At 37.7% G+C, this 20,196-nt stretch overlaps 2 protein-coding genes across 2 annotated transcripts; both read right to left on the bottom strand.

The window, feature by feature from the left end:
* Window positions 1-1,374: 1,374 nt before the first annotated feature.
* LOC134325614 (uncharacterized) lies at window positions 1,375-11,457 on the bottom strand. Its single transcript, XM_063007863.1, has 13 exons — window positions 11,439-11,457; window positions 8,641-9,197; window positions 8,463-8,558; window positions 8,148-8,381; window positions 7,779-7,941; window positions 7,601-7,636; window positions 6,875-7,418; window positions 3,819-4,356; window positions 3,472-3,567; window positions 3,149-3,382; window positions 2,766-2,916; window positions 2,174-2,209; window positions 1,375-1,922 (listed from the first exon to the last, which is right to left on the bottom strand). The coding sequence occupies exons 1-13, from the start codon at window positions 11,455-11,457 to the stop codon at window positions 1,375-1,377; spliced, it is 3,252 nt and encodes a 1,083-aa protein (XP_062863933.1).
* Window positions 11,458-13,731: 2,274 nt separating this feature from the next.
* LOC134325146 (E3 ubiquitin-protein ligase TRIM68-like) lies at window positions 13,732-18,383 on the bottom strand. Its single transcript, XM_063007227.1, has 7 exons — window positions 18,344-18,383; window positions 15,546-16,102; window positions 15,368-15,463; window positions 15,053-15,286; window positions 14,684-14,846; window positions 14,506-14,541; window positions 13,732-14,323 (listed from the first exon to the last, which is right to left on the bottom strand). The coding sequence occupies exons 1-7, from the start codon at window positions 18,360-18,362 to the stop codon at window positions 13,776-13,778; spliced, it is 1,653 nt and encodes a 550-aa protein (XP_062863297.1). The 5' UTR covers window positions 18,363-18,383; the 3' UTR covers window positions 13,732-13,775.
* Window positions 18,384-20,196: the final 1,813 nt, after the last annotated feature.

Genomic DNA, 20,196 nt, shown 5'->3' with positions numbered 1-20,196 from the left:
TTTATACATGTACTTATTTAACGTGTTTAATGGCTTTATTTCATTAAAAGTCAGTTCAATATGACTGCATGATCCGTCGTCCTGACTTGGTTATAATTTTTTTAATGATACCCCAGAGAAGTTCACAAGTCACAAAATACGATACACGAGTCAATATAATCTACACAAAACATATATTGTAAATGTATCGTAGAAATAAACACAGAATATGTAAGTTCAGATGAAAAAAACAACAACAGATTACATTTACATTTTCAGCATTTGGCAGACGCTTTTATCCAAAGCGACTTACACGATGAGCAATTGAGGGTTAAGGGCCTTGCTCAGGGACCCAACAGTGGCAACTCGGTGGTGGCGGGGCTTGAACCGGCAACCTTTTGTTTACTAGTCCAGTACCTTAACCACTGAGCTATCACTGGCCACGAGTGTATTTAGCCGTTTTACTTTGTGCCTTTACTTTCCTAGGTTCCAGTTAAAAGCTTCAACTGACGTTTTGTTTTCATTGCAAATCACGGCTCAGCGGCCAAAATCCCAAACACAGCAAAAAATCCATAACCGCTGCTTACCTTAGCCTCTGTTCTTCCAGATGCTATTACATTTATAAGCGTGTGTCCCATTAGGAACAGAATCCGTTATTTTGTAAATGTGCTTATAATTAAAAACCTCCAAACTTTTCCCGGTCGTGAAGTAAAACAGGAAGTCGTTAGAAAGCCGATCGAGCGTTTCATTACCACGTCATCTGTGTGACGCAAACTGAATAAATGCAAATAACAGCATTTCTTACTAACAATTACAATCAGAAGCTCTGATTGGGTCAGAAAGCGGTTCTTACAATCATTAGTGCCAATTCTGTAGGAGCGTTCCATTCACATTATCTGTTACTGCGAAGTGCACTACGTAGGGTATTCCACCATTTTAGGTGGGGAGCGATGCTTCATCATTATGCCGGAAGCTGGCTGGAACATTTACACATTGCGTGCATTGCAATGTATTATATAATTGTCACGCGTAACTAATGTTGCTGACTTTTGTTGTACACAAGTCATTTTTTGCGAGTCACGAGTCGAGTCCGAGTCATTTGAAACGAGTCCCCGTCTCTAGTCCACCCTGCATTAACGGTTTCTGGTCTCACCACAGCATTTATGTTGGGTTCTTTAAGTAGAATTCCTTGTTCCTTTAATAACGACAAGTCATCCAGGTCCTGATGGTGCCAATGGTGGCCTTCTTGATGGGATCACTGAGAGACTCAGCAAGAACTTGAAGATGTTGGTAGATGTTGGAACTCTGGTAGTTAGTAAGCGTCTTATTCGAGGATGTAGTTCAGTCTGTTTTTATTCCTTCATTTAATTCCCTGCTGACATGATGAGGTTAAACTTATTTACGGTTTAATACAGGAGTGATGATGAGTGGTGCTGAGTTTTTACCTCCATCATTATCGAAAGGACAGAAGTATGGGTAGAGTTTCTCAGTGAACGTCTGACCAGTATAAGAGTAGATATGAACCCTGTTCTCCACATCATAGAACGAGACCAGACCCTCCTCATAATCCACAAACACTCCGACCTTTCTGGGTTTCTCTTTCAGAGAGAGGAGGACAGACAGAGTTTCACAAGCCTCGTACTCATCCCTGTTCCTCTGAATCACAGTCCAGAGTCCATCCTGAGGTCTCAGTGTAATCTCATCTTTCCTGTTTACAGACTCTCTGGCGACTCCTAAACTCCACTTGGTCTTCCCACCAACCTGCACCTCATAGTAAAATCTACCTGAGGAGAAACTCTGCTTTCCCAGAACTATGGCATAATAAGTGAATCTTTTTGGGGTGTCGGGGAGATTCTGCATCGTGTTTTCACATGTCCCTTGTTTTCCGTCGTCAGATAGGATGAGAAAGGGACTTGCTGTATCCGGATCCAGAGTCACGTCCACTAGAAGAAGAACACACAGTATGTGATATGAAAAAGCAGCAAAAACACTGGGGAATCCAAACTGATCTCATTTATGTTTATTTTGGGCCAATGCTTGCTATTTGCTTGCATTTATCCATTTCCTAATGTCTTATTACCAACTGGATGACTTATCAGCAGTTGTTTTTTCAAGGTTTGATTGTCAAAAATGAAAAAGGGGGGAAATGTTATGGAAAAATTAGATATTATGTTTGATATAATCTGTTCTGTACCTGCATACTGCTGAATCCTCTTCAGCTCTGTAGAGACTTTTTAGAACAAAATATAACATATTATTAGATTGTGAGATATTAAAATATGAACCAAATAAATCTAAAAAATGACTAGACAAAAATAACGTAAACTTTTAAAAAAATATATATAATATAATCTCACATAAACTTTATATTTCTCCTGCTTTCCAAACACACATAACGTTGGATTAGCTGTATTGTTATGTTTACGTTAGCACATCAGCTTAGATTCAAGTCAATTCAAATTTATTATATAGCGCTTTTTACAATGGACATTGTCTTAGAGCAACTTTACAGAATCCAGCACCAACAGATCAAAAACCCCTGTTGAGCAAGCCGAGGTGTGGCATAGAAAAACTCCCTTAAAATTACAGGAAGAACCTTGAGAAGAACCAGACCCCTCTGAGAAACCAAGCAATGTTTTTGTCTTCATCAGTTTGAGCTGCTATGGAATCTTACATGAATCAACAAACCACAGAGATAATTGAATTTAACAACCTGGTGTCAGAAGTGGGATTGGAACCCACACCTTCAATCTGTGTGACCATCATTACATATGGAGCTTTCTCACCTGTTTCTTTGATCCTCTTATCCAGTTTCTCATTCAGAGTTTTCTTAAGTTGAACCAAAGCTGAAATCAGATTCTCCCCGTTCAGATCGGTGTTAATCCTGGTATCAGTCCAGTTCTTGGTGGTTGGAGGGTTGCAGACTGATTGGGTCATCTACAGCAGATCAGGAAAAAGGAAATACATCATTATTTTTGTTCTGGTGTTCTATAATTTTCTGCGCTGGCATGAAGCAGATAGATCAAGGGTTCTGAAGTGTAGCTCATGGGCCACTTGCAGCCCTCAGCTCTGTACTTTGGGTCGATTATGTATAGACATCATTTCATCTGTGCGACCTGCAGGACTAGATTGTGTCCATGGCTGCAGTTTATCTAACAGAAACACACACCTGTAGAAGGTTGAGATGTTCCTCAGTGTTCAGAAGCTGCTGCAGCTCAGTTTCTCTCCTCTTTAGTTCAGTGATTTCCTGCTGCAGATCTTTGATAAATCGTTCAGCCTGGTTCTCTATGGCTGTCTGCTGCTTCTCCATCACCTCCCGTAGTTCAGCCTGACTCGACTTAATGGAGCGAATCAGATCTGTGAAGACTTTATTACGATCTGTTTTCTCTTTCTTTGTGGTTTTCTAAATAAAAAGGACATTTTTACTTTCATAACAGAACAGTGGAGATGTGTTTGGTGTTAGAAGAAGAAATGATTTTATGTTCCACTTACTTTGCTAAACTCTACTGACTGTCTGATCTCTTGAATCTTCTTTAGGTGATCCTTGATCATCTGCTGCACCTCTGTAAGCGTTTTACCAAGTTGAGTCTTAAGGATAAAAAGGTTAAAAGACAATGGGTTTTTCATTACACAAGACCAAATCATGAACAAGTTTACGAAGTCCTTAGGTTTTTACCAAATAAAAGATTTGATTGTATAGCTAGTTACTTGCAAAATGACAAGTCAGATTAACTCCATTCAACTGGTTTGTGGACTGGTTTGTAACTGAGGTAGGCATATTGCCTGTACCAACACTGCTGGGCACTGAAGAGAGCAAGACATGAATCAGTACGACTTACCTTCTTCTCTCCAGTCTCCTTCTCTATAGAAATAATGTTGTGGTTTTTGTGATCATCCAGAGAGCAGATCTGACACACACTCGTCTGATCGTCTCTGCAGAACAGTTCCAGAGCTTTTTCATGCTTCCAGCATATGTAGTCCTCCAGGTTCTTCACAGGATTTATGAGTTTGTGTTTTCTAAGTTTTAGAACATTATGATGAGGCTCTAGATGAGATTTACAAAGCGTCAGACCACAATCCAGACAGGATCTTAGAGCTTTCTGCTTCTCTCCAGTGCAGGCATCACAAAGAACCTTGTGTTTATCAACCTGACATTTCATCCTGAAGTGATCAGCAACCTCCCTCAGTGTTGTATTGATCTTGAGTTCAGGTCTCTTGGTGAATTTCTCTTTACATAATGGACAGTAACATTGTGGACTCAGATTCCAGCACTGTGTAAGGCAGCTCTTGCAGAAGTTGTGTCCACATGGGGTCGTGACTGGATCAGTAAACACATCCAGACAGATGGAACACTGGAACTGATCTTCAGACAGGAAACTGCTGAATGAACAAGGAGCTGTAAAATATAAAAGAAAATATGAAGGAACATGTATAAATAGAATTCATTCATTTATATATTACTGTATAGTCAGTATAGTCAGTGTGATGATGGGTTGATGAAGCAGGCTGGCCACATGCATACGTTTGACAAACTCTTTATTTAAGGCAAAATCCAAAAGCATTTTCAGTTAATCAGACAACAAGGAAACATTACAAAAGTGTGTAAATCAAGAATCTAAACAAAGGCAGAATAACAGGATTTGGCTCTATCTAGAAAACTCTAACCCAGGAACAATCACATGTTTAGGACAGGCTTTGTATATATATGATTTGGAAACAACAAACCTGTACACACACACACACACTCAAACTTAATCACTTATTTTAGAAACGTGTATACAATGATTGGGAGGAAATCCCCCACGAGGGGTGGAGACGGGGAACAGAAACTAAAAACAAAACAGTGCACATGAGCACTGGGTAGGATGTTAGTTAGCTAACGTAATGTGAGAACTTCAAAATCCCCTAAAAACAAACCACAGTGTGTACGCCTTAATGACAGGAATGGCATTATTAAAGTGTTAAAACATTCTTACATGAATAGTTTGATTACAGTAAATTACAGTAAGTACTGTACCAGTATAATAATATTTTTAACATTTCTATTAAGCCACATAGTGACTCTCACACAAAACAACCATTAATGATGCAAAAAAGAAAAACAACAACTGCAAGACCTCAGAATTTAGAGACTACAGGTTTTTGGTGATTGTTATTCAACTCAGTTTTTAAAATAGTTGGGACAGTAGAGAATACATGTACGGTATGTAATGGGTAACTTACACTGAACCGAATCATCTCTGCTCTCCCGTCTGCTTCTCTTTGCTTGTGGTGGTGAAAATTCCTCCATTTCCATTTTTCTTCTCCTTTAATCCTTTCAGCAGTAAATCACATCTCTCAGTTTACATACTTTACATTTGAAGGTGCTGCAGATTGTCATTAGCAGGGTTAGGTTTGCATTTTAAACCTTCTTAAACGTATAAACTACAAACAAGGGTGTAGGTTTGGTCACACAGCAGGACGTTCATTTATTTAGTTGTTGAAAGTTTTCTCTATGATCTGATATTTTAATGACAGTGATGAATGTACGTACCTTCCTCTTCGTTTCTCACTTTGTGCCGTTTATCCTCTGTTCAGATGTAAATTCAGCATGTATTCCTGCTCAGTGTTGCTTCAGTTGTTAATTCAGTTTTACTTTCACTTTACAGTGATATCACTTCATCTGTTACCGCCTACCTGAAAAATAGGTCATTTACATGAAGGCTTATCTCACTCCAGAACAAGTTTGTACCCTTCAGAATTTTGGCACCTTCTCAGATGTTCAAGTTACCCATGTCATTGGCACTAACCCCCCCCCCCCCCCCCATCCCCAACCAAATACTTTTAAGTTGGTCAGGATTGATCTTTGTCTTCTTAAACCACGAACCACAGAAAAACAGTTCTCAAACAGATCTCTCACCAGACTCATCAGTACTGTAAGAAATTTTGTTACTCATATGGCTAAAAGTATGTGGACACCTGAGCATGAGCTTGTTGGGAATCCCGTTTCAAACCCATGTACATTAATATTGGGTTGCCAAGTATTCCCTCATTTCACTCAGGTGCTGATGCTGGATGAGAAGAACTCATTTTTAGGTGATGTGTCGATTTATTTAAATGGTGTTACACAACAAAGCTGGTGAGCCATTTTCAGTACAAACTCTTTATTATTTATTGTCATTTACAAGTAAAATGTCATGTTTCTCTGTCAGGCTTTATCTTCTGTAGCACATGGAAATGCTATAAAGCAGCTCTGTGCAGTTACAGTGAAATAAGAAGCAACATTTACTCTCAGGTTACAGTATAAACACTAAAACAATCTATAACCACAGATACATTTATACTCCTATATGGTTTACACATCTACACTTCACCTAGTCTTAATCCCAAGAATTACAAATACTCCAGAATCAACAATTAATCAAAGACAATTTGTGTTACATTTAGAAAAAAGGAATGATTTAGTACTGTAAATAAAAAAGCCCAGAAGTATTTATGTTGACCCAATAAATGTTTATGAAACGTATACATACATTAAAGAAATTAATGTAACCATATTAAATGTCAAAATGAATAATACATTTCATTATAATTTTCTTTACATTTCTGTAGCACAATCTGATCCCATGAAATGTTGAGGTACTCAGCACATACTTAATCACATTTAAAACCTTTTAGCATTTTTTTTTTTTACTTTCCTTTAAAGGTAATCAGGGGTCCTTCGTTATTATCCTTTATTTGTACCTGATGATACAGAACAAGCTGATGAGTTTATTAATACACTATTCTCTCTTTCTGTTTTATGAATGATTACAACTGTCTTACTTTAGATTCACTACATTTTAAAACCATGGGCAAATAAATGTAAATAAGTATATGTATTAATTTTTACTATTCATTGATTGATAAAATTTACCGAGTCTTTATTACAGGAGTGATGATGAGTGGTGCTGCATTTTCATCTTCATCATTTATACCAGTATAGAAGTATGGGTAGAGTTTCTCAGTGAACATCTGACCAGTATAAGAGTAGATATGAACCCTGTTCTCCACATCATAAAACGAGACCAGACCCTCCTCATAATCCACAAACACTCCGACCTTCTGAAGTTTCTCTTTCAGAGAGAGGAGGATAGGGGGACCAGCACAAGCTTTATACTCATCCCTGTTCCTCAGAATTACAATCCAGAATCCATCCTGAGGTCTCAGTATAATCTCATCTTTCCTGTTTACAGACTCTCTGACAACTCCTAAATTCCACTCGGTCGTCCCACTGACCTGCACCTCATAGTAAAATCTACCTGAGGAGAAACTCTGCTTTCCCAGGATGAAACTGTACCTTGTGAATCTTTTTTGGGTGTCGGGGAGATTCTGATTAGTGTTTCCATGTTTCACTTGTTTTCCATCATCAGACAGAACAAGTTTAGGATAAGCTGTATCAGGATCCAGAGTCACGTCCACTGAAAGCAATAAGCAATGGCATGAAAATGAGATCATTAATAAATTATTTGTTGTATCAAATTAGTTAAGAATTAAGGTGAATGTTGACTCTACATATCTTTGAAAGTAAAAGAAGCATTTGTATAGTTTAAATGTAAAAATGAATGAATGAATAAAGAGAAGAACAGAAGCTGCTCTGTACCTGCATACTGCTGAATCCTCTTCAGTTCTGTGGAGACTGTTTACAACAAAATCATTGATATGATTATAAAGATGTGATTTTAATGTAAACACAGAATCTACTAAAGCTTTAACATTTAAGACATGAACTACATTTACTGTCCACCAACATCTAAACACTGGAACATGAAACTTCTCACCTGTTTCTCTCAACATCTCATTCAGAGTTTTACTGAGCTTCTCATTCAGAGTTTTCTGAAGCTGAGAGAGAGATGTTCTCAGAGTCTCCACATCTGGATCAGTGTTAATACTAATATCGGTCCAGTTCTTGGTGGTTGGAGGGCTGCAGATTGTTGGATTAACCTACAGCAGGTCAGGAAAGAGGAGAAAGTTCTCAGTATAGTGAAAGATGTTCAGTGATGTTCTGCAGCAGCATTGAGCAGATAGAGGAACACTGAGCAGATAGAGGAACACTGACAGATAGAGGAACACTGAGCAGATAGAGGAACACTGACAGATAGAGGAACCCTGAGAGATAGAGGAACACTGACAGATAGAGGAACACTGACCTGTAAGAGGTGGAGATGTTCCTCAGTGTTCAGAATCTTCTCCAGTTCAGTTTCTCTCCTCTGTAGTTCAGTGATTTCCTGCTGCAGATCTTTAATGAATCGTTCAGCCTGATTCTCTACGACTTTCTGCTTCTCTTCCATCATCTTCAGCATCTCAGTCTGACTCTTCTCAATGGAGTGAATCAGATCAGTGAAGGTTTTAATGCTGTCAGATTTTTCTTTCTCTGTGTTTTTCTGGAGGAACACAAATCATTTTTTAAGTATTATTTATTTTAATGTTCCTTTGTTAAAGTGTACTACATTATATTTACTCACTTTGCTGAGCTCTACTGAGTGGTTGATCTCTTTGATGTTCTTCAGTCGATCCTGGATCATTTGCTGCACCTCCGTCTGTGTCTGACCCAGCTGAATCTGAGAAGATAATAGTAAATGTTCAATTGCTTCCTTCTGTTTCATAAAGACTGATTTACACTATTTTACTAGTGTTTCTTACCTTCTTCTTATTAATCTCCTCCTCTATAGGAATAATGTTGTGGTTCTTGTGATCATCTAAAGTGCAGAACTGACAGACACAGATCTGATCATCTATACAGAACCGTTCGAAAGGTTTCTCATGTTTCTGACATATGTAGTCCTCCAGGTTCTTCACAGGATTTATGAGTTTATGTTTCTTATATTTTGGGACATTAATGTGAGGCTCTAGATGAGACTCACAGAAAGTCACACCACAATCCAGACATGATCTCAGAGCTTTCTGCTTCTCTCCAGTGCAGACATCACACAGAACCTCAGGTTTATCAACTTCACCTTTCTTCCTGAAGTGATCAGCAACCTCCCTCAGTGTTGTATTGATCTTGAGTTCAGGTCTCTTGGTGAATTTCTCTTTACATAATGGACAGTGACATTGTGGACTCTTATCCCAGCATTGTGTAAGGCAGCTCCTGCAGAAGTTGTGTCCACATGAGGTGGTGACTGGATCAGTAAACACATCCAGACAGATGGAACACTGTAGCTGATCTTCAGACAGGATGTTGCTGGAATCATGAGTGACTGCAGATTTTGCAGAAACATAAAAGGAGCATAAGATCATTTATACACTTTATACAACTGAACACATTTACCTCAACATTCAGCAGAAACTATATATTATTATATATACACCGATTAGCCATAACATTAAAACCACCTCCTTGTTTCTACACTCACTGTCCATTTTATCAGCTCCACATATAGAAGCAGTTTGAAGTTCTACAATTACTGACTGTAGTCCATCTATTTCTCTACTTGCTTTGTTACCCCCTTTCATGCTGTTCTTCAATGTTCAGGACCCCCACAGAGCAGGTATTATTTAGGTGGTGGATGATTCTCAGCACTGCAGTGACAATGACATGGTAGTGGTGTGTTAGTGTGTGTTGTGCTGGTAAGAGTGGATCAGACACAGCAGCGCTGCTGGAGTTTTTAAACACCGTGTCCACTCACTGTCCACTCTATTAGACACTCCTACCTAGTCGGTCCACCTTGTAGATGTAAAGTCAGAGACGATCGCTCATCTATTGCTGCTGTTTGAGTCGCTCATCTTCTAGACCTTCATCAGTGGTCACAGGACGCTGCCCACGGGGCGCTGTTGGCTGGATGTTTTTGGTTGGTGGACGATTCTCAGTCCAGCAGTGACAGTGAGGTGTTTAAAAACTCCAGCAGCACTGCTGTGTCTGATCCACTCATACCAGCACAACACACACTAACACACCAAAAAAGTTTGGACATTTTGTAAAATACAGAGAAAAGAAGAATCTGTGATTTGTTAATTCTCTTACATCTGTATTAAATTGATCTCCAGTGTTTTACTGACCTAATTGTATTTTGTTTATATATAAAGTACAAGTAACACACTTGCATTGTTTACAGAATTTCCATAACAACTCAACTGAGTTCTTTAATCAGATCAAATGATTGGATGAAGATCAGACCAGATTTTATGATAAAATAATACAGAAATCCAGGTTGATTCTGAAGGAAAAGGAACAAAATAAGAACATCAACTCTGAAGCTAAGTGTCAAAAATACCACCCAAGGATCTTACCAAACAATTTTGTATAAATCTGTAAAACTTCTTGTAGCAGGAGGGGTTTTGGATTGATTTCACCTGAATTGCTCTCTTGCTAAGGATGATGTGTAGGTACTTTAAATTGCTGGGCGGTTCGTTCTCATGCTATAAGTATAGGTATTGGTTGGCTACCTGTGGTGCACTTCCTGTTGTTTCCTTTCCCGGGACATCTGATGTCCGTGCCGGCGGCGTTCAGCATGGATCGTGCTGGCTCGGTTCCAGTTCCCTGAGTGCTGCTGTTTTGCCTACATTGCTGTTTTGCCTGAGCTACTGTTTGGTCGGACTTTGCTATTTCTGTATTAGTGTTTTGTCTGAGGTTACAGTTTGTTGTGTTTTACTGCTTTTGTATTTCTGTTTTGTCTGAGTTTCATATTTTGATTTGTTTTGTATAAATACATTTTGTTTATATTATTGATTTAGTTTCCATTTATTTTGAGTATTGTTGTATGTGTTTTCTATTTTTGTCTTTTGTTTGCGTGGTGTAAGGGGGCTGCAAGAGACTAGGGACCCTGTGCTTACCTCATTGTGTGAGAGAAGCGAGAGAGATAAGTGTCCTTTGCCTCTTGAGCTATTAATTATCAATGGCCTTTCCCCATCCACCACCTGTTGTGTTTATAATTATTTGTTTCTCTTTTCCTCTGGTTGGACAGGAGCTGTGGGCTGAAGCAGGAGGCAGACGGACTTTGGTGGTGGAACCCCTTTCACTTGTCCTGCAGTCTAGAGCATGTTGGGTGTTATTGAGGTGTGCGGTGTGATCACGTGTGGTGTGTAGTGTAGGAGATTCCTTTACTTCCATATTTCCCGCTGCCGTGGTAAGCCCTCAGCCCTGTTCCTTCTGCCCTGGTTTTGTCTTCAAATTATAAATGACCCATAAAGTATTAAGTGTGACGAGCTAATCATTTTATACTAATTGTGTCTGTCTCAGAACGTGGCTTGTCTCGTGTGGAAACTTTTGTAAAGAATTGTTAATAAAATTGACTAAGTGTTGGAAGTACGTCACTGGTCTCCAAGTGTGTTTGAACCTGGGTGTCTTTCTTTTGGGGCCTTAAGTGCCTGTTATATTTTTTAGGGGTGAAATTCCCCTAGGTGGCGTTGTCGAGCAACTTAAACTACGCTCACTCCGTAACATTCTGAAGACGTTATTAAACAAACACACACATCTCTAGTACATGAACAGTGAAACTTACAGTCAAGTGGTTTATCCATGCTGCTTGATCGACCTCTCCTTAGTCGTGGTGGTGAAGATTCTGCCATTCTGCTTTTAAATCCTTAGATGAATAAAACCACATCATTTAGTTCCTATAAAATCAATATAAAACATGAGGTGTTACTGATAGTTGGGGTGTTAATGTGTTTTCTAAATAAGTGTAGATTTTTATTAAAACGTCATTAATGAATTAGTTTTTACCTCCTGTTGTGTGTAAGAGTGTTTATGCTCAATATTAAAATTCATACTTTTACAGACAGAAAAAACACTAAAGCTGCTTTTAAATGATAATCTGCACAAATTCATCTCTACTGGAGCACTGCTGATCATGTCATTGTTTTTCTATGGAGATGATACATTTAAATTGATAAAAGCTGATATAAAACTTATTTTCTGTTTCTCTTAACCTAACCATCACTGAGCAAATAAAATAACTGACTTATTCATCAGCAAGAAATCACTGCTTGTACAGACAAGAACTGTGAGGAGAGAAACGTGGAAATACAGGTTCAGCATTGTGACGAGCAAAGTGTAAAACATTATTAAAGTAACTTTTAATGTTCAGTGTTTTAAAAGGAAAAAAACAACACCATGTTTTACATGATTAGCATTTATAATATTCTGTTTCTCTAATGTTCAGGTTTGGTTACTGAGTGTAATTTTTTAAGGACGTTTTATTAACAGTTTTATATAATCAAGTTCTTTCTGCTACAATCTGACATTACACAGTTCATAGTTCACAAAGACTCACCTGTACACATTCTACACTATAAATCAGTAGTAATTAAGGTACGTACCCTTTTCTCTCTTGTTGGAGTGTCACAACTGGCTGTTTTATGCTGTTTTTTCTGCTGAAACTGTAATTAAATTCAGTACAGATTAAGGAGAAGTGTTCCTGGTTGAAGCGTGTTCTGACTGATCCAGGTTCACTTTCATTTACCAGTGTGACGTCACTTCCTCCCTGTAGTTAGTAGATCTACTGAAGAGCAGTTTTATTATTATTATTATTATTATTATTATTATTATTATATTAATGGCACTTTGTTTAAGCCGGTGTGTCTCATATATAAAATGTATGGACACTCAGGGATCCCAAATTTGCCAAACTCTCTTCAAATTTGTAAACAAAGTTAAAGCACTTATAATGAAATACATACTGACAGAGAAAAAGCAAAACTCAATATAAAAATGGACAAGATCTGAATTACTACTAAAGAAGAAAGCATTGAGAACGTTGAGCAATTTTCTGAATGTGTTGCAGGTATTTAAGGACGTGTTTATGTTTACAAAATAAAATGATGTTTATCAGTGAAGCACTAAAATACTGATGATATTTTAGAAACCTTTTCCAAAAATGTGGTTTGTATTAATATTATAATTCTATATATTAAAAAAAAAAACTATGTATCACACAAAAACAAGCATCACTTTTAAATATACTATTCCTAAACTTAAAATACACTTAACAAAAATTATTATATATATATAATAAAAAAAGTCTCGGGACCTCAAGTAAAAATGCTTTTATTTTGCACTTTTCTTAAAATGTGTCACAATGTTTTTATTACAAATTATATAATCAACAAAATAAATACACATTTGTTTTAGCCTATAACAGTACCAACACAACTAGAGGTCATCGTGGAAAAATAAGGTCAGATGATTAAAGCAGATTACAGTTGACTGGATTGAAGCATTTATAAGCACCATCGTGGGTTCCTACAGCAGAATATCAGCAGAAGAACAAAGAACAGGACTGTGGGCCTCCCTTTATACTGCTCTAGTCATATTACAGTTTCAGCTCTTTCTCTAAAGCTTGGGTGTAAGCCGTTCTGTGGTAATCGTTCTTCCTTATTTTCCTCACAACATCCTGCAACAGCTTAAGACAGACACTCCAGCCGCGTTTGCTCGAGTAACAATATGACTATGAGGATTTAATGCACTAACAGTAAAATACTGATATTCTAACTTTTCACTAGTTCACTTATTAGGACTGACTGGTCAGTGAGATCGTCCAGTGCAGCATCGTCCTGTTTGTCTTTGTGTGCAGCAGTGAGAGTGAGCAGCTTCACTCCATTTTTATAATCAAACACAATGAAGTAAACAATTGTTTATTTATTTATGAGATAATGAAGGTCGATGAACAAGTAAAAGAAGCAGTTTAATTACACAGATTAATTAATGTACAATAACAAAGTTTATTTACTAAATTACTTTACACCTCTGTTACAAAATAATGGACTTTATGATGTAACGTTAAGGTTTGTGTTTGTCATAACAAGTATAATTAGTCTCATAATTTAATGATGAATACATTTTATTCAGTCTTTATTACAGGAGTGATGATGAGTGGTGCTGAGTTTCTACCTCCATCATTCAAACATGGACAGAAGTATGGATAGAGTTTCTCAGTGAACATCTGACCAGTATAAGAGTAGATATGAACCCTGTTCTCCACATCATAAAACGAGACCAGACCCTCCTCATAATCCACAAACACTCCGACCTTCTGAAGTTTCTCTTTCAGAGAGAGGAGGATAGGGGGACCAGCACAAGCTTTATACTCATCCCTGTTCCTCAGAATTACAATCCAGAATCCATCCTGAGGTCTCAGTATAATCTCATCTTTCCTGTTTACAGACTCTCTGACAACTCCTAAATTCCACTCGGTCGTCCCACTGACCTGCACCTCATAGTAAAATCTACCTGAGGAGAAACTCTGCTTTCCCAGGATGAAACTGTACCTTGTGAATCTTTTTTGGGTGTCGGGGAGATTCTGATTAGTGTTTCCATGTTTCACTTGTTTTCCATCATCAGACAGAACAAGTTTAGGATAAGCTGTATCAGGATCCAGAGTCACGTCCACTGAAAGCAATAAGCAATGGCATGAAAATGAGATCATTAATAAATTATTTGTTGTATCAAATTAGTTAAGAATTAAGGTGAATGTTGACTCTACATATCTTTGAAAGTAAAAGAAGCATTTGTATAGTTTAAATGTAAAAATGAATGAATGAATAAAGAGAAGAACAGAAGCTGCTCTGTACCTGCATACTGCTGAATCCTCTTCAGTTCTGTGGAGACTGTTTACAACAAAATCATTGATATGATTATAAAGATGTGATTTTAATGTAAACACAGAATCTACTAAAGCTTTAACATTTAAGACATGAACTACATTTACTGTCCACCAACATCTAAACACTGGAACATGAAACTTCTCACCTGTTTCTCTCAACATCTCATTCAGAGTTTTACTGAGCTTCTCATTCAGAGTTTTCTGAAGCTGAGAGAGAGATGTTCTCAGAGTCTCCACATCTGGATCAGTGTTAATACTAATATCGGTCCAGTTCTTGGTGGTTGGAGGGCTGCAGATTGTTGGATTAACCTACAGCAGGTCAGGAAAGAGGAGAAAGTTCTCAGTATAGTGAAAGATGTTCAGTGATGTTCTGCAGCAGCATTGAGCAGATAGAGGAACACTGAGCAGATAGAGGAACACTGACAGATAGAGGAACACTGAGCAGATAGAGGAACACTGACAGATAGAGGAACCCTGAGAGATAGAGGAACACTGACAGATAGAGGAACACTGACCTGTAAGAGGTGGAGATGTTCCTCAGTGTTCAGAATCTTCTCCAGTTCAGTTTCTCTCCTCTGTAGTTCAGTGATTTCCTGCTGCAGATCTTTAATGAATCGTTCAGCCTGATTCTCTACGACTTTCTGCTTCTCTTCCATCATCTTCAGCATCTCAGTCTGACTCTTCTCAATGGAGTGAATCAGATCAGTGAAGGTTTTAATGCTGTCAGATTTTTCTTTCTCTGTGTTTTTCTGGAGGAACACAAATCATTTTTTAAGTATTATTTATTTTAATGTTCCTTTGTTAAAGTGTACTACATTATATTTACTCACTTTGCTGAGCTCTACTGAGTGGTTGATCTCTTTGATGTTCTTCAGTCGATCCTGGATCATTTGCTGCACCTCCGTCTGTGTCTGACCCAGCTGAATCTGAGAAGATAATAGTAAATGTTCAATTGCTTCCTTCTGTTTCATAAAGACTGATTTACACTATTTTACTAGTGTTTCTTACCTTCTTCTTATTAATCTCCTCCTCTATAGGAATAATGTTGTGGTTCTTGTGATCATCTAAAGTGCAGAACTGACAGACACAGATCTGATCATCTATACAGAACCGTTCGAAAGGTTTCTCATGTTTCTGACATATGTAGTCCTCCAGGTTCTTCACAGGATTTATGAGTTTATGTTTCTTATATTTTGGGACATTAATGTGAGGCTCTAGATGAGACTCACAGAAAGTCACACCACAATCCAGACATGATCTCAGAGCTTTCTGCTTCTCTCCAGTGCAGACATCACACAGAACCTCAGGTTTATCAACTTCACCTTTCTTCCTGAAGTGATCAGCAACCTCCCTCAGTGTTGTATTGATCTTGAGTTCAGGTCTCTTGGTGAATTTCTCTTTACATAATGGACAGTGACATTGTGGACTCTTATCCCAGTGTTGTGTAAGGCAGCTCCTGCAGAAGTTGTGTCCACATGAGGTGGTGACTGGATCAGTAAACACATCCAGACAGATGGAACACTGTAGCTGATCTTCAGACAGGATGTTGCTGGAATCATGAGTGACTGCAGATTTTGCAGAAACATAAAAGGAGCATAAGATCATTTATACACTTTATACAACTGAACACATTTACCTCAACATTCAGCAGAAACTATATATTATTATATATACACCGATTAGCCATAACATTAAAACCACCTCCTTGTTTCTACACTCACTGTCCATTTTATCAGCTCCACATATAGAAGCAGTTTGAAGTTCTACAATTACTGACTGTAGTCCATCTATTTCTCTACTTGCTTTGTTACCCCCTTTCATGCTGTTCTTCAATGTTCAGGACCCCCACAGAGCAGGTATTATTTAGGTGGTGGATGATTCTCAGCACTGCAGTGACAATGACATGGTAGTGGTGTGTTAGTGTGTGTTGTGCTGGTAAGAGTGGATCAGACACAGCAGCGCTGCTGGAGTTTTTAAACACCGTGTCCACTCACTGTCCACTCTATTAGACACTCCTACCTAGTCGGTCCACCTTGTAGATGTAAAGTCAGAGACGATCGCTCATCTATTGCTGCTGTTTGAGTCGCTCATCTTCTAGACCTTCATCAGTGGTCACAGGACGCTGCCCACGGGGCGCTGTTGGCTGGATGTTTTTGGTTGGTGGACGATTCTCAGTCCAGCAGTGACAGTGAGGTGTTTAAAAACTCCAGCAGCACTGCTGTGTCTGATCCACTCATACCAGCACAACACACACTAACACACCAAAAAAGTTTGGACATTTTGTAAAATACAGAGAAAAGAAGAATCTGTGATTTGTTAATTCTCTTACATCTGTATTAAATTGATCTCCAGTGTTTTACTGACCTAATTGTATTTTGTTTATATATAAAGTACAAGTAACACACTTGCATTGTTTACAGAATTTCCATAACAACTCAACTGAGTTCTTTAATCAGATCAAATGATTGGATGAAGATCAGACCAGATTTTATGATAAAATAATACAGAAATCCAGGTTGATTCTGAAGGAAAAGGAACAAAATAAGAACATCAACTCTGAAGCTAAGTGTCAAAAATACCACCCAAGGATCTTACCAAACAATTTTGTATAAATCTGTAAAACTTCTTGTAGCAGGAGGGGTTTTGGATTGATTTCACCTGAATTGCTCTCTTGCTAAGGATGATGTGTAGGTACTTTAAATTGCTGGGCGGTTCGTTCTCATGCTATAAGTATAGGTATTGGTTGGCTACCTGTGGTGCACTTCCTGTTGTTTCCTTTCCCGGGACATCTGATGTCCGTGCCGGCGGCGTTCAGCATGGATCGTGCTGGCTCGGTTCCAGTTCCCTGAGTGCTGCTGTTTTGCCTACATTGCTGTTTTGCCTGAGCTACTGTTTGGTCGGACTTTGCTATTTCTGTATTAGTGTTTTGTCTGAGGTTACAGTTTGTTGTGTTTTACTGCTTTTGTATTTCTGTTTTGTCTGAGTTTCATATTTTGATTTGTTTTGTATAAATACATTTTGTTTATATTATTGATTTAGTTTCCATTTATTTTGAGTATTGTTGTATGTGTTTTCTATTTTTGTCTTTTGTTTGCGTGGTGTAAGGGGGCTGCAAGAGACTAGGGACCCTGTGCTTACCTCATTGTGTGAGAGAAGCGAGAGAGATAAGTGTCCTTTGCCTCTTGAGCTATTAATTATCAATGGCCTTTCCCCATCCACCACCTGTTGTGTTTATAATTATTTGTTTCTCTTTTCCTCTGGTTGGACAGGAGCTGTGGGCTGAAGCAGGAGGCAGACGGACTTTGGTGGTGGAACCCCTTTCACTTGTCCTGCAGTCTAGAGCATGTTGGGTGTTATTGAGGTGTGCGGTGTGATCACGTGTGGTGTGTAGTGTAGGAGATTCCTTTACTTCCATATTTCCCGCTGCCGTGGTAAGCCCTCAGCCCTGTTCCTTCTGCCCTGGTTTTGTCTTCAAATTATAAATGACCCATAAAGTATTAAGTGTGACGAGCTAATCATTTTATACTAATTGTGTCTGTCTCAGAACGTGGCTTGTCTCGTGTGGAAACTTTTGTAAAGAATTGTTAATAAAATTGACTAAGTGTTGGAAGTACGTCACTGGTCTCCAAGTGTGTTTGAACCTGGGTGTCTTTCTTTTGGGGCCTTAAGTGCCTGTTATATTTTTTAGGGGTGAAATTCCCCTAGGTGGCGTTGTCGAGCAACTTAAACTACGCTCACTCCGTAACATTCTGAAGACGTTATTAAACAAACACACACATCTCTAGTACATGAACAGTGAAACTTACAGTCAAGTGGTTTATCCATGCTGCTTGATCGACCTCTCCTTAGTCGTGGTGGTGAAGATTCTGCCATTCTGCTTTTAAATCCTTAGATGAATAAAACCACATCATTTAGTTCCTATAAAATCAATATAAAACATGAGGTGTTACTGATAGTTGGGGTGTTAATGTGTTTTCTAAATAAGTGTAGATTTTTATTAAAACGTCATTAATGAATTAGTTTTTACCTCCTGTTGTGTGTAAGAGTGTTTATGCTCAATATTAAAATTCATACTTTTACAGACAGAAAAAACACTAAAGCTGCTTTTAAATGATAATCTGCACAAATTCATCTCTACTGGAGCACTGCTGATCATGTCATTGTTTTTCTATGGAGATGATACATTTAAATTGATAAAAGCTGATATAAAACTTATTTTCTGTTTCTCTTAACCTAACCATCACTGAGCAAATAAAATAACTGACTTATTCATCAGCAAGAAATCACTGCTTGTACAGACAAGAACTGTGAGGAGAGAAAAGTGGAAATACAGGTTCAGCATTGTGACGAGCAAAGTGTAAAACATTATTAAAGTAACTTTTAATGTTCAGTGTTTTAAAAGGAAAAAAACAACACCATGTTTTACATGATTAGCATTTATAATATTCTGTTTCTCTAATGTTCAGGTTTGGTTACTGAGTGTAATTTTTTAAGGACGTTTTATTAACAGTTTTATATAATCAAGTTCTTTCTGCTACAATCTGACATTACACAGTTCATAGTTCACAAAGACTCACCTGTACACATTCTACACTATAAATCAGTAGTAATTAAGGTACGTACCCTTTTCTCTCTTGTTGGAGTGTCACAACTGGCTGTTTTATGCTGTTTTTTCTGCTGAAACTGTAATTAAATTCAGTACAGATTAAGGAGAAGTGTTCCTGGCTGAAGCGTGTTCTGACTGATCCAGGTTCACTTTCATTTACCAGTGTGACGTCACTTCCTCCCTGTAGTTAGTAGATCTACTGAAGAGCAGTTTTATTATTATTATTATTATTATTATTATTATTATTATATTAATGGCACTTTGTTTAAGCCGGTGTGTCTCATATATAAAATGTATGGACACTCAGGGATCCCAAATTTGCCAAACTCTCTTCAAATTTGTAAACAAAGTTAAAGCACTTATAATGAAATACATACTGACAGAGAAAAAGCAAAACTCAATATAAAAATGGACAAGATCTGAATTACTACTAAAGAAGAAAGCATTGAGAACGTTGAGCAATTTTCTGAATGTGTTGCAGGTATTTAAGGACGTGTTTATGTTTACAAAATAAAATGATGTTTATCAGTGAAGCACTAAAATACTGATGATATTTTAGAAACCTTTTCCAAAAATGTGGTTTGTATTAATATTATAATTCTATATATAAAAAAAAAAAACTATGTATCACACAAAAACAAGCATCACTTTTAAATATACTATTCCTAAACTTAAAATACACTTAACAAAAATTATTATATATATATAATAAAAAAAGTCTCGGGACCTCAAGTAAAAATGCTTTTATTTTGCACTTTTCTTAAAATGTGTCACAATGTTTTTATTACAAATTATATAATCAACAAAATAAATACACATTTGTTTTAGCCTATAACAGTACCAACACAACTAGAGGTCATCGTGGAAAAATAAGGTCAGATGATTAAAGCAGATTACAGTTGACTGGATTGAAGCATTTATAAGCACCATCGTGGGTTCCTACAGCAGAATATCAGCAGAAGAACAAAGAACAGGACTGTGGGCCTCCCTTTATACTGCTCTAGTCATATTACAGTTTCAGCTCTTTCTCTAAAGCTTGGGTGTAAGCCGTTC

This window comes from Trichomycterus rosablanca, chromosome 13, assembly GCF_030014385.1.
Source record: "Trichomycterus rosablanca isolate fTriRos1 chromosome 13, fTriRos1.hap1, whole genome shotgun sequence".
Classification (NCBI taxonomy): Eukaryota; Metazoa; Chordata; class Actinopteri; order Siluriformes; family Trichomycteridae; genus Trichomycterus; species Trichomycterus rosablanca.
The sequence above is the reverse complement of the archived record's forward strand: the minus strand, read 5'-3'. Positions and strand labels throughout refer to the sequence as shown.